This window comes from Pagrus pagrus (genome assembly GCF_965226575.1).
Source record: "Pagrus pagrus genome assembly, chromosome: 19".
NCBI lineage: Eukaryota > Metazoa > Chordata > Actinopteri > Spariformes > Sparidae > Pagrus > Pagrus pagrus.
In genome coordinates, this window is record NC_140203.1 from 12,838,180 (window position 1) to 12,852,049 (window position 13,870).

Genomic DNA, 13,870 nt, shown 5'->3' on the forward strand with positions numbered 1-13,870 from the left:
CAATCAGCTTCATCCATGAGATGATCTAATCAAACTGAACAACACTGATGCTTAATGATTCAGAATGTAATGTCACATATAATGATCACATTTTTACATTGGATCTGAGTACTTCCTCCAGCACTAACAAGAAAATAACCCTGCAATAAACACTATTACTTAAAACATGATTTTATTTTATGTTCTTTTAGTCTGTGCTCATATAGTTTCAGATTTTTTTTCCCATTCATGCAGAATATAGACACCAAATGAAATAAAATATGAAATTATCATTATTAATAAGCCTCACAGGTCTTTGTAGCTACTTTGCAGCTGCGGGCATCACAGACCTCCATGGCTGTCACGTTCAGTGAACCCCAACGCTTCCATTAATCATGTGCGTGATAGACGCCATCCGTTCCTCGCCGCTGTCCGGGCCAGGTTTTGATGCAGCGCCGCCACTTGCAGGAGCACTTGGATTGGCTGAAGGAGCAGGTAGCCCGCAGAGACGGCTCCTTCCCCCGGTTCAGTCCCGGCAGTGGAGCGCGAGGCGCGGCGCACGCACACACGGCTTCACACACACACTCCGCCTGCACGCGTGAGAGGTGCGACAGAGAGCAGAGGGACTCACCGGAGAGGAGGAGAGGACTTTGGGGGTTTTTTTTGTGGTGCGGGGACTAATCGGAGCATGAATTTGCCATCAAGGAGACATCGATCCACATCTGTAGAGAGAGCAAGTGAAGCTTTCAGAGGAGAAGCGAGCGGAGACACATTTTAATGCAACATCCTCGCTGACGGAGGGCGATGCAGCCGCCTCTTGCTCCATAAACTGTCACACTTGTTTTGCATGACTGCGAAAAGCGCAGCGCCGCTGGATATATTCTCTGCCCGGCCGTCTCCTTTTGCGCTCGGGGGTTTTCGAGGGGGTTGAAATTTGCGCCCGCAGCGCGCAACAACATCGGTGCGTGTTTGAGCGCAATTTCTCAGAGACTCGGACTTGCCTCAGAGCGGAGTTTGACTCCTCATCATGGGGTACGGCGCACAAACTGACGGAGGAAGACTTCCGAGAAGATCGTTTCCAGAGATGATGCCCGTGTCCTGGCTTTTGCTTTTTCTGCTGCTGGTGGATATCGGAGGGGCTCAAGGTAAAGTTGAAAAAAACTGCATTCTTGACCTGTGAGCTTTGCTTTAAAAGTTCGGGAAAGTTCGGGAGCAGGGTTGTGGTGGACGGGAGGGAGCGCCTGAATTTCGTTCACTCACACTTTTAGTGGAAAAAATACAGTTTACGCATATTTAAGAGGTTAAAACACAAATTCAGCTTTTGGCCTGTGTCAGAGGATGCAGGCCTGCAGTCATGAGCTCCCAATTAAATATGAGAATAAACAAACCAGCAGAGCTTCTCTGGGAAAAAAAAAAGGGTGACACAATCACTACAGTTTCATTCAGCAGAGAGAATATTGCTTGTTTCTGTTGTGTAGACCACAGACACAGAAACAGATCCACTATCACATCTGTTTCTCCAAGAAAAGAAACCAGAAAGTGCGGTTGTGCTCCAACAGCGCTTCTGAGAGACCACCAAAAATGAAATCAAGCCCACATTTAAGTTTCTGTTTCACATCTCCACAGATTGATCCTTAATGATTATCACGCACCAAAAGATTTACTTCAGTAAAAATGGAAATGCACCTTAAAAACCTTCACAAACCAGTTCTGGGTCACAGGAGGTAAAATATAAAATGTATACCAGTATTTATTCTTTACTTAATTCTCACTCGTGCCCAGTTTGATCTTGACATCCTCACAATGTAAGAACCATGAGAGATGAGAGGCGGAGGATTTTAAGGAAAATATACATTAAAAAAATGTCTGTTCATGTGACGAGTTTCATTCAAAAGTGAGATATCCAGTCTTTGAGACGAGCACTCCGTCTGATGGTGACTGATGAATCCAGTGCAGCTATTAAACCTGTTAAACAGCCCTGACCTTTGTTCTTTACGAGGCCGCCTTTATTAATCTGCATGTTGGGGAAGTTTGGGAGGTAATTCTCATTTCCAGCAGAACACCTCGCACATAATCACTTTTAATTTCTCGCCGTATTTAACTTCAATCAGTGAGCCTTCAGTATTTTTAACCTTCAGTGCGCCTTCAGCCTTTTTTTTTTTTTTTTCCCTTTTTTTCCCCCACTCAACAGCTGCTGAAAGATGTTTTTCTGTAAACCGTGGTATCTGTCAGTTAAGGGGAGCATTGAGATAATGCCACAACACCTGAAGCTATTTACTTAATCTGCTCTCTCCTGAGTGGGATTGTCTGTCAAACAAAGGGAGCTCGGAGGAACCCATCTGTGTGAGGGGTGAATGTTCAGTATGTGTTTGTGCATGCATGTCAGAAGCCATGAAGTGTGTGTGTGTGTGTGTATGCCTCTGGAATTAAGGTAGGTGGTCTGCCTGCTCTTTCCGGAGTGAACTATGACTGATGAGATGAGGGGGAGCGAGCAGATTTCGGCTTTGCCACAAATTTAACCACATTTTTTTTCTCGAAATTTTTAAGGCTTTCCTCGTCATGCAAGAGCGGCACAAGCTTAATTTGGAGGTCCGAGCACATATCCTGGACAGGGATGAGGGTCTGCGAGCAACCTTATCTAGCTGTTCCAGACCTTCATCTCTCTCCTACATAGTTAATGAGCAAAAGAGGGAGAGGAAGAATGAAAAACAGCACAGGTCCGGTTTCTGAAGGGCAGGGTGAGATGACATAATACCCGTTCCAAAACCCCAGAGAGCCGCGTGTCATTGCCGAGATGGGAACACGAACAAGGTCCTTCTCTGTCCATTAAGAAGTCGATACACCAGGAGAACATTGTTTGAGACTAATTAATGGGCCCTGCTATTTTTGGGGCACTGATGAGCTCTACACATTTCCAAATCGCTGGAGAGTCACTTCTTCAGTGCAAAGCTACTGGTGATCAAAGTGGCTCACTTACCCTCGCAACGCCAGCCCCTCTCCTGCTTATTTTGTTTCGGAGTCATTAGGGCATATTTTCGCTCGTTGTGTACTTACATTTCATGTGGCTGCTGCAGTTTATTTTTACTTCCTGCTGTTGCCTTTTGAGAGGACTTGCTCTCATCCCATCTGCAGGCACAAGTGAGTGCTGGGAAATGAGAGTGCTCATTAACCTGCTGAACTCTTGACAAAGGAGACAGGTTGAGACAGATATAAGCTGGGAGCTGCCAGAAAGGTAGCCGAGAGCTCTGTGACAGTAGCTTGATTGGAAACCCTCGGTGCAAGAACAGATGTACTTCTGGTATTTCGTGGCACAGCGGCGGAGCTGTACGGCATGTGCAGTGTCTGTGTCTTGCGCGCGTGTTGTTTAAAAAGTTGATGGAGGGTGTCAAGTTGTTATGGGAATATATGGAGAACTTCCTCTTGATAATATATAAAAAAAGGGGGGGGGGAGTGTAGGTAAAATCTGTTTTTAATCCTGATGTGTGGATCTGAAGTACGCAGGCTGACCAGCAAAAGACCACTCTTTCTTTATTGATACCAAATACTGATGGAGCACTATGGAGTTTCATAAAGAATTTCAAACTCAGAAACATTTACATTATCAATGAGATAATAATACAAACTCGGAAATACATTTCAACATTTATTTGATATATCTCCATAACTGAATAAAGAAGATGTCCTCAGAGTGTAATAAGGTCCCCAGAACGCTGCTTGGAACTAGTAAGGACGCTACATAAAAGGGTCTTACAAACATAAACAAGTAAATGAAACCATGATTAAAGTCTGATTGAAAGTAGTTGTACAGAAGGGGAGACGGGTTTAAGCAGGATTTTACACCTCAGAGCTTCTCTTCAGTATTTAAAAAAAGCCTTCAAAAGCTTTGCGTGCTAAATATTTGATTTGAAAGTGTTTTCTTTGTTGATTTCTTTCTTATTTTCTCGACAAAAGTATAATATAGCTTCAGACTGACATTCATATACTGTGCCCGTGTGTCAGGCGGTGGACAGATCGGACATGAAGTCCAGCCCAGGGTGCCGGCCTTCCTGGGATTAGTTCAGTTTTTCCACAAAGCTGCTCCTATGTCTCTCTCTTCCTCCTTCACTCTCAGTTCATGTTCCCGTCTCTGCCGTCTCTCCACTTTCTGGTGATGTGTCCTCTGAGGGTTGTTTTTTGAGTGCTAAGTTAAAAGATCTTTGTTATATATAGTTTCTAAATTATTGTGACTCACAGCAAGAGGTTGATTTTTTTTCTGCTGAGACGCGGATCTGAGCGCCGCTTTGAGAATGTAGGTAAAAGAGAATGTTATTTCTATCGTTATTGTTGTAACAAGCTTCCCTGTGGCCTGACAACTGGCTCCTTGGGGGGCACTAACATTACAACCATCGCGGTCATTCTATAAACAGGGCCTTTATGCACAATGAGCACATTGTGCGCATAGAGCGGTGCTTACACATTACCTCGTATCAGAGCCTTGTGCCAGCGCCCCTGAGCAGGCAGAATGACACAGTTACAGTGAAGCAATTTCATGTAATTGAAGGAAATTAAGATTCAGTAACACACTCCCCTAGGCGCAGGTGAAGGAAGAGGGCAGAGTAAACAGTGTGTACAGTATGGTCTGACAGTGCTGAGAGGGGTCAGAGGTGCACGCTGGTTGCTAGCTGAGCCACAGACGGAGCGTGGTAGCGAGTGATAATTACTGTGAAAAGTGGCTGCTGAGTTTTGCTCCTCTGCTCTACTTGATGTGATATACTATTGTTATGAAGGCAGAAAATATGCATGGAGTTATTTTGGGGCTTTGGGACAGTTCTGCAGTCATCTGGTGGATGACATCTTTTTGCTGTGAGGATGCAGGCGAGTACTGTGACCGCCATTGTAGCCAAGATTACAGGGCGATATATTGATTTGGTATTGTTATCATTATGAGTCTATATTTCTTGCCATGTTTGTAACAATCAGTAACTCTTGACTCTGAGCTGCCTTCTTGTGGATGTGTTGCTTCAGATCTCTGCCAACATAAAGGATGCATGGAAGCATGTGGGCTTTTACGGTTGCATCGTTTGAGATGGAAGTATCTATTTTGCGTAGGTAAAGGGCTGCATTAATGAGCCTTTTAAGACTGCATCACAGCAAAATGATGAACCAGACTGTTGCTGCTTATTGCAATACCTGAATTTAATTGCTCGGTCATTACAATAGCATTAAAAAAATGTTGTGATATTTGATTTCGTTGCCCATTCCCTTCCAGATTTCAAAATAAAGTGATATATGCCTAAAAAAATATCACAGTATTATTTTAAGGCCATATTGCCCTACCCTACTTCCTCTGTAGTGCATCCCCCTGCACCAGAAATGTTTGACCAGCCACCAAAAATGTTCCGACTACTTCATTAAATCCTTTAACTAATTTATCTCCCTTCATAACGGTCTAAATGCCGTTTCAGAGCTTTCCCCACACTGTCAGGATATAATTCTGGTGGAGAAATTCTAAATTCAAAATCATATCTGAGTCTAATTTAATACATTTAGCCTCAAACCAGTGAAATTTAAACATGATTAGTCTAATCAGCCTTTAAAAGCCACAATGTTTAATTTGTGCAAAGCAACATGACGTGAACTCTTCCTCAGGTTGTTAAAACCAACCAAAGTCCTGGGAAAAACGCAGGGAACGTAACCTCAGTATCAACAATGCTGCTGATGTTTAGGAGCCTTGCTGCCAAGCAATTTGAGTGTTTATTCTGCATATTTATGCTCTCTGACCAGCATAATGGAAGGATGCCTCTTCCAGTAAAGTAAACCTAAAAGCTTTTTTTCCTCCTTTTCTTTTCCCAATCATGTTTCCATTGTGAGGTTTCCTTGACATTTTTATTTGTTGCTCTCATATTGTGAAGCAATTTGTAACTAGATTTTCCTAAAATAAACTTGACTTTGTGTGTGAATGAGTCCAGATTCCTGTCATCTCTGTCATCTCGCCTCCTTCCAGAGAGTCAGGAGAAGAGGTGCAGTAGTTAAGAGTGAAGAGAAGAGGGTGATCGCAAGGACACAAAAGAGGCAAACGGGACAGAAAAATTAGTTTGTGTGGAGTGGAGAAGAGAGGGAGCCGGAGGGTGGAAGTGGAGAGACAGACACGGGGAGAGAAGGGTGAAAGCGAGATACGGAGCGAGGACAGGGACGGACAGGGGAGGAGAAGAGAGTGTGTCATTAATCACCCTGTGTGACACTCTCAACTACAGGGGAGCTTCACAGTGCAACATTCACTTCTATTAGCAGTCCATTAGCAGAGCTCGGCACAAGTAGCAGCACTTGACAGGCAGGCCTGTGCCAGAATGGCTGACCTGTGTCTCGACACAATGTATACTGCACCACCTAGATAGTGTGTGTGTTTGCTGAGAGTTTTTTTGTCAGAGTAGGGCGAGTCAAAGTGCACCACAGGGCATAAATTACTGTGACATATTGTGGCAAGTTTTGCTTTTTAGGCTTTGGACAGCAAATGAAAATAATTGTATAAAAGGCCCCGCTTTCAATTACGCGACTGGGTGAGATGAGGCATAATGATTGTAAAGATGATGATGGCAGCGGTGGTGACCTGATTTCCCACCTGTGATAGCCCCCTCTGCCAGAAAATGGCCCTTCAAAGTTGAGATGGCTGATGCATTAGAGGTACAGTCATTTCTCATTCAAAGGCTTGTTGGCCTCTTTACTAGCCAAGAGCCCTGTGATTACAGGATCTCATCCAAGGGGGAAGGGGGTGTGGACCACTGTCCCTGCTCTTGATCTACAGTTCATTTATGATTAGAGATCAGAGCCGACAGTCAGAAAACCAGGGGGCTGAGGGAGTTGGGGAGGGGGGCAGAGAGGAGGACAGAGCCAAAGGGGGAGAGAGAAGTGATTACGAGAGTTAAGTGGCCCTTCTCATGCAGCAGGGCTGACAGAGCACATCATGAGTGAGTATAAGTACACACTCCACTCCTGCCCTTTAATTTGGCATCATGGCCTCCCCCCCAGTGCTCAACCGCTAATGTCCTTCTGCATTTTTGTGTTCTCCCAACAGGATATCAGTCAAGGACGTGTCATTATAAACGCAGGTAAATGGGACTAACTAAAAGGCAGTAGGTGGAGGGAACTTTAATTTTGAAAGTTATCAAATTTTTTCCGTTTTGCATTTATTCACCTTGATAACTTAGTAACAGAACCCATATGTTATGTACGAACAGGTATAAAAGAAAGTGGTGTACATCACATACTACGGCCTTCACGGTCAACGAATCTCATCCCAGCTTAACACTTCCAAGAATTTTTACAGCGATGTGTGTTGGACAGCACCCTCCGCCACCATCATCCAAAGACCAAATGAGGAAATATCTCTCAGTTTCGTCCCTCCATCAGAGTCGCTGTTTCTGAAGTGTGTTTCTATAAATTTGTCACCCATCTGTAGTTGTGTGATTATCATCAGCACTTAATTTCGCTGATGTAATCATCTGTGGACACAGCGAAAAACTAAACGTCCTGTACTGTTGCCATACATGCTATTCTACCAAGGAAAGAGGATTAGGGCACAAAATAGACGGCGTTAGGGGGGATTTGGGAGAGGAATGCTGCTACTCTTATGTATGCACACGGATACTATAAAAAGCAAAGTGCTGATGAGCAGTAAAAGGCCGAGTCAGTGGGAATGCTGTTATTTCCCCAATGTCCTTTAACGGTGTTCCCTGCAGTCTTGGTTTCCCGGCCCAGCATGGAGCATGGAACAGCCTTGGATACCACTACTTCTACATAGCGAGCACAGTCCTAACACAGCACGGCGAGATGAGAGAAGCTCCGACGGTAGGACGAAAAATTTAGGCCAAACATGCCCTGCATGCAGGTGCGAGATAATCCAGGCTTAGCTCAGTTGTTGCATGTCTATGGGGCCAAGAAGCAGCACAGCTTAAAGTTGGGGAAATATACCTTTAAATTCCCCCCAAAAAGAAGGCAGACATCTCTGTGGCCGACATTTCCAAAACTTGGCATATCACACCCAAACAATCTAGATGAATAAATGGCACTACAACATGTTGAGCCTATTTGCCTTCTTCCTGAGAGTCAGATGAGAATGTTGATAACAGTCTCAGTTCTTTTTGCTAAAGTCAAAGCTGCAGCCAGTGGCGGTTAGCTTAGCACGTCAAAGACTGGAAACCGGGCGGGGGAGATAGTTAGCCTGGCTCTGTCCAAAAGTAACAAACTACGCCTAATTAATGAGCTTTAGAGGGACTGGTCAGCGGATTAGTACTTCCAGAATAATAATCCAGACTATTATTATAGTCGGAATTGTGTGTGTAATTGTGAAAACAATGAAAGGAAGCGATTCAATCAGAGCTCCTGCTGATCCTCTAGACTTCCAGTAATTGAGGGAAACTACGCTACCTTCCTACCTACATATTATACTGCACACGAGTCACGTACTTTCAAACTGCACAGGCATGAAAGCAACATCAACATTTTGTGGTCAAGTAGAAAAAAAATCCACATAAAACAAACAATTCCTTGAAATGAAGACGTCGCTGCTGATGGGATCATTCGAATGCAGCGTCATCGCCTCAAGGTGCTCTTCGAATCCGCTGCTCGGTCGCAGTCGGGGCACCTTTGATGTTAAAACCAGGCTATATGTTCAGCTCTGATGAGAACAGCCAACATACCACTGAGGCGGTAATGAGTGAGATGATATCAGTGGTGACTCATAACACCTGAGTCACACACACAACATGGAGGCTTTGGCAATCACCTGAATTTTCATGTCTCTGTGGAAATCCAGCCCCGCTCTCCAGAATGAAAATACAGCTGCTATCTCTCCCTCTGTTCTGACTCTGATTGACAAAGCTAAACCCTTAATCCTGGCTTTGCCCTGTCTTGTGCTCGAAGCGGGAGCCTCACGAGTGGAATGGGACTAAAGCAAATATATAAAAGCCCTGCTGAAGAATAGGAACAGTATTTATCTGTAATAAGTCATTTGCCAAGCCGTAGAGTATATTTTGTCAAGTGGATACGTCCATATAGTCGTTTTATGTACCTGCGGACTGAAACGTTTGCGTTGCGTTTTGTTGTCGAATCTGTCACATCTCTGCATCATGGAGAAGGGTGGTGGTTTCCAGGCGCTGCACTAATGTCTGGTTGGGGAGGGTTGTGGTCTATGTATGTCAGCAGAACAGAGAGAGGGGGTGAGGAAGGAGCGAGTGAGTGAGTGAGGGAGGTAGGGAGGAGGGGGGGAGCACGTATGGGACCACTGAAACATGAGAGCAGGAGACCCACGCTCCCCATTTCCTGTCTCCACTTTATCAGCATCTTGCTCTCTGTTATTTCTGCGCTCTTAAAGCATCCGATGAAAGCCTTGCCACAGATAAATGTTTGTGCCTCCTTGTTTTTTATGGGCCTCAAATGAGGGACTTTATCCGCGCCCCCCCCGCCCCCGACCCCCTCCACTCCTTCATTGCCTTTTTTTTTGCTCCATTCCTGTGTCTGCTTTGAGATGCCACAAGAGAAGTTACAGCCTCTGGTTTACATTACGGTTCCTCAGAGATGGGCTTGGGACGCCTGAAAGGACAATGCTTGTTCTTGTTCTTTTAAAGGAATACATTTTTACAAGACTTTAGGGAAAAGGAGTGAGAAAAGTTGGATTTTGCGACTTTTGTGCTCACTTTGTGAGAAATACTTATTTCCACCTATAGATGTATTCAGTCGGTCTGCAGAATGGGAGGTGAATTTTGAGAGGAAAATTCATATCGGTGTCCTTAACAGCCTGCACTCTTTCACCTCTTATCACCCTATACAATATTTTCCCTCTGACGCACATATTTCAGTGGGCTTCTGTTTTCTTAGCTCTCCGTGTGAGCAGAGCGTTGTGTACGTCTGTGTGTTTCTTTGTGTGCACATGTTCTTGTTTGTCCGCATATGGTGGCAGGAGTGTGTGTGCGTGCGCGTGCGTGTGTGCGCGCCACAGCGTGCACGTGTGTGTTTATTCAATAATAACAGAGTCCGAGAAAGTCTGTTTCAGATAAATCTGTGTGAATACCAGACCATTCATCCCCAGGAAATCAATCTTTCTCATAATTCCCCTCATTTTTCTTCCATCTGTTATCTACAGAGCTGCCAAACAGACTTTTAAACAGAGCAGACCATTACCAGAGGGCAGAATTAAATGTGTGTCAGAATGCCAGCCTGTAAAGTTGTTGTTTTTACTGAGTTAAATGAGGTGCTAAATTAAAGCTTCACAATTGGTATGCACTGTGTGATTAATCCCCCCCCCCCACACCTCCTCCTCCACCCTCCATGTACTCCTGTCGACAAGAGCAGAGAAGAGTCGAAATGTGTGTTAAGAGTCGGGGATGTTTTAAAAAATGACGCGACGTGAAATCATGCTTGTATGTTGGAGGCCCGTGATGAATGGGTGTTTTTGTCTGTTTTCGTGTAATTACTCTGTACAAGTCTCGGCAAACGCCGCGGAATTCATCAGCGGCATCTTGGAAAACAGTCTGTTTCCACAGCGAGGCCTGAAAGCGAAAGAGTTTCCAACCCCACCATCATCACCCAAACACCCCACTGCGTGACCTCTTTTCTTCATTTTGGGCTTTGTTACTGCGAGTCCAGTAATGGCTTGCAACTCGAGATTGCTGTTGGGTGTCAGCACTTTCCTGTGTTTGTACAGCGTGTGTTTGTGTGTGTGTGTGTGTGTGCCATATCTCCACGATCAGTCCCCGGTGACTTAAGTAATGGCAGACAGTGTTTAACTGGGGCAAGCTCAATGGGTCTCATTTAAATGGGGCCCAGACAGAAGCCCCACGGTGAAGGGTTACTTTATGACTCCCAACATGTAAAGCACACTGTGGTAGCCGCTACAATTTGTGTGCCTGCCAGAAAAGGCAAACTGTACTGTATTCTTCTTCTTCAGGAATCTGTCAGGCACCCGAAAAGCGCCGCTAACGCTTAAAATCTGCCAAATTATAGGGGTTCCAGGCGGAGAATAAGTGGCTGTGTTGTCTTTGATTTGTATGCATTCTTCAGTTAATGAATACTATGGAGATGATTATGACAGAAAGCAGTCTGCGCAGCTCCGAAAGTTCACTGCTGTAAATGTCAGAATTATTAATGAGCTCAAAGTGTCAGTCCCCAGTGCGTGTCCTACATGATGTTGTAGCATATAAAGGATAGAATAAAGTTGAGTGTAACTGCCCTCAAATTCACAATGCATGCATGTCGACGTCGGCTGGGAGAGCGTTGCTTTAATACACTAGGAATTATGTATTGCACAATAAAAGCACGTCTTCGACATGTGTAAGGGATTGGCAGTGGAGGAGAGCTTCCAGCTGTGCATTTGCCCCTTTCAAGGAGCAAACCAAACAGTAGGCGGAAGGTGAATAATGAATGTTGTTGTGATGATTGCTCTGAAATGCAGAAAGAGAAAGAGAGACCAGAAACGCAGGAGTTTTTCGCAGGAGTTTTTCCTAAATCAGGTCAAATGTCTGAGTTGGCCCTATTTTGTATACAGATGAGCGTCCTCGCGCGACTTTTCCCACAGTAAACACGGCTCCTGTTTGCTGTTCAACATCCACAGGACCCAAATCTGTTCAGGCATGGAAGCCAAAATATTGGTACAGACAGACGGGCATGTACGCTACTATCAGACCTCGCAGATTAGAGCCATCCCTCAGGTCTGCCACTGCACGAAGGGACAATCTCTGCATTCACAAATACCTTTTCAAACCAAATGACACATGTTAATGGTTAGTATTACTACTTCCATTCTTATGGGGATATCATTTTTATTATTAGTATCAGGAGTTTAGTAGGATTATGCAGTTTGGAGGGGAGTAGAGCTGTTACGATTAGTAGGCTTGGGTGATATCCAAAATTTTATATAACGATATTGTGCTGCCTAAATATCGGTATAACTATCTTAGTCGTAGTCTCATTCAGCTGTTCAATATTGTGAAAAAAATTGCATTTGGTGTCACATATTGCCATATTTGATAATATCTACATCTATATCTAATCTAACCCTAACGATAAATTGATTAATTGTTTTGTCAATTGAGAGAAAATGAATTGCCTATCATTGTGATAACTGATGAATCATTTCAGTCATTTTTCATGCAAAACATTTAGAATTTCATCATTCTAACTTCTTAAATGTAAGGATTCGCTGCTTCTCTTTGTCATTTATGATGGTTATTGAAGAGTCTTTGAGTTTTGTGCTGTTGGTTCGGCAAAAGAGGCAACTTAAAGACATCTCTTAGGGCTGTGGGAATTTGTGATGAGCTTTTTTTTATAGACTAAATGATAATGTGATCAATCATTGCAATAGTCATTAGCTGCAGCCCGAGTGCGGAGTACTTCTCAGTGGAAGGTTTTGTCGAGCTGCTCCCCCTCAAGTCAAGCTAAAGCAGAAATGAGATCTCCGTTTGGAAAAAATGACCGAGCTTAGCGAGATGACAGGCTTGTTTCTCTAATTCCAGACCCCCGTAAACTATGACCCCATACAGTACACCAGCTGCACTGGAGTCAGCGCACTAACTGTAAACTGATACACCATAATAGCTTGCTGCAGATATGCTGGAGCATGTGCAGCGGAAACCGATAATTCAGTGGTGACACACCGTGCATAGGGGTTCCCATGGTTCTTTGGGCTGACGTGAGGTAAGCTGATCTGTCAGGTAAAAGCAGAGGGGGTTACAATGGAGAGACATGGAAACGGGGGGGGCAACCTCTGCTGTGTAAAGGAAGGAGCAGTGCGCTGGTAAATCATACCGCCCGATGAGTTTCTTTCAGTAGCTGTTTGTTTAAATTCTGCTGCACGCATTCCTCTGCCCATTGCATTTAGACGGCAGCACATTACTAAATCATGTTATTTCTGTTTTTACAAAGTCTGCAAAGTCTCACTAGCCTCCTGCAAACCACTTTTTTTTTTTCTTTTGTTATCGCTGTTTCTCCATGCCAAATGTTTTATTTAGCAGCCTGCTCCGGCACAAGACCCCGCCAACCAAAGCAACGATACCGGCCAAAGGAAGAGTGGGAGACGAGGAAACGGAACGAGACAGAGATAGTATAGCCACTCCTAAGCTGCGTGGCTTTAACCCACAGGATGAACAGCCTTGAGAGCATCCAGGATTGAGGCACATTAACCCACAGCTATTCCCGGCTGCTTTGTGTGGCTTTCTGTTTATGGAAAAGAGGCAAAAATCTGGTAAACAAATGCAACAATGTCGAACAAACCAACGTGTTGTAAGGATCGGGCAGCTTTGAGAATTACCAACTCACATATGCATATTCCCTCCCGCGATTTCTTGGGAAATTTGCCGGCGTAATCTGAACCATTGTGTTGCTTCTCTGTGGAACACCAGATACCAGCGCAACCTGGTTTTGGTTTTGACTGCCATTTTTCTTGTTGGCAGTTGTTTTCCACGTTGATTAAATTTGAGGGCGACGGCATGAGAAACTCAAGCGGGAATATTTACACTTTAGCTTCCATTTTGCCATAGTTTGTTTTCATAAGAACTTGACAGAATGCAGTAGACTGTCGGAGGAATTTCGGCGGGGCGTGTCAAAACCAAGGAGTGTCGGCGGTCACTCTGTTAACACGCTGCCGCCGTCTGAAGTCGGCGGTCATGGAGTCAAATGGATCGGTCAAAGCAGCTCCGACACACACACACACACACTCAGGCGCGGAACAAGGGCCTGGACGAGTAAGAGGACAAAAGTGATCAGCGCTTTGATGGATGTGTCACAATGAGGGGATGTAGCTGTCTAACATCTATCAGTGGCTAAAGGTTTTCCCTGCTCAGCCTGTCACATCCAACTCTACTCTTCATTTCTATTCGTCTTTCCCTTTGGCTCTCCTCTCGTACCCTCTTAGAAGAAGCTG

At 44.5% G+C, this 13,870-nt stretch overlaps 1 protein-coding gene across 3 annotated transcripts in view; it reads left to right on the plus strand.

Annotated features, from left to right (window-relative positions):
- The first annotated feature begins 299 nt into the window (after positions 1–299).
- Positions 300–13,870, plus strand: part of unc5cb (unc-5 netrin receptor Cb) — a 124,651-nt gene continuing 111,080 nt past the window's right edge. For 2 of the 3 annotated variants that reach the window (XM_084383009.1, XM_084383010.1), the window contains exon 1: positions 300–1,124. In XM_084383009.1, the coding sequence (XP_084239135.1) occupies positions 1,007–1,124 (118 nt within the window). In that variant the 5' untranslated portion in view covers positions 300–1,006. The remainder of the gene's footprint in view (positions 1,125–13,870) is intronic. The other variant, XM_084383011.1, reaches the window with a different exon arrangement.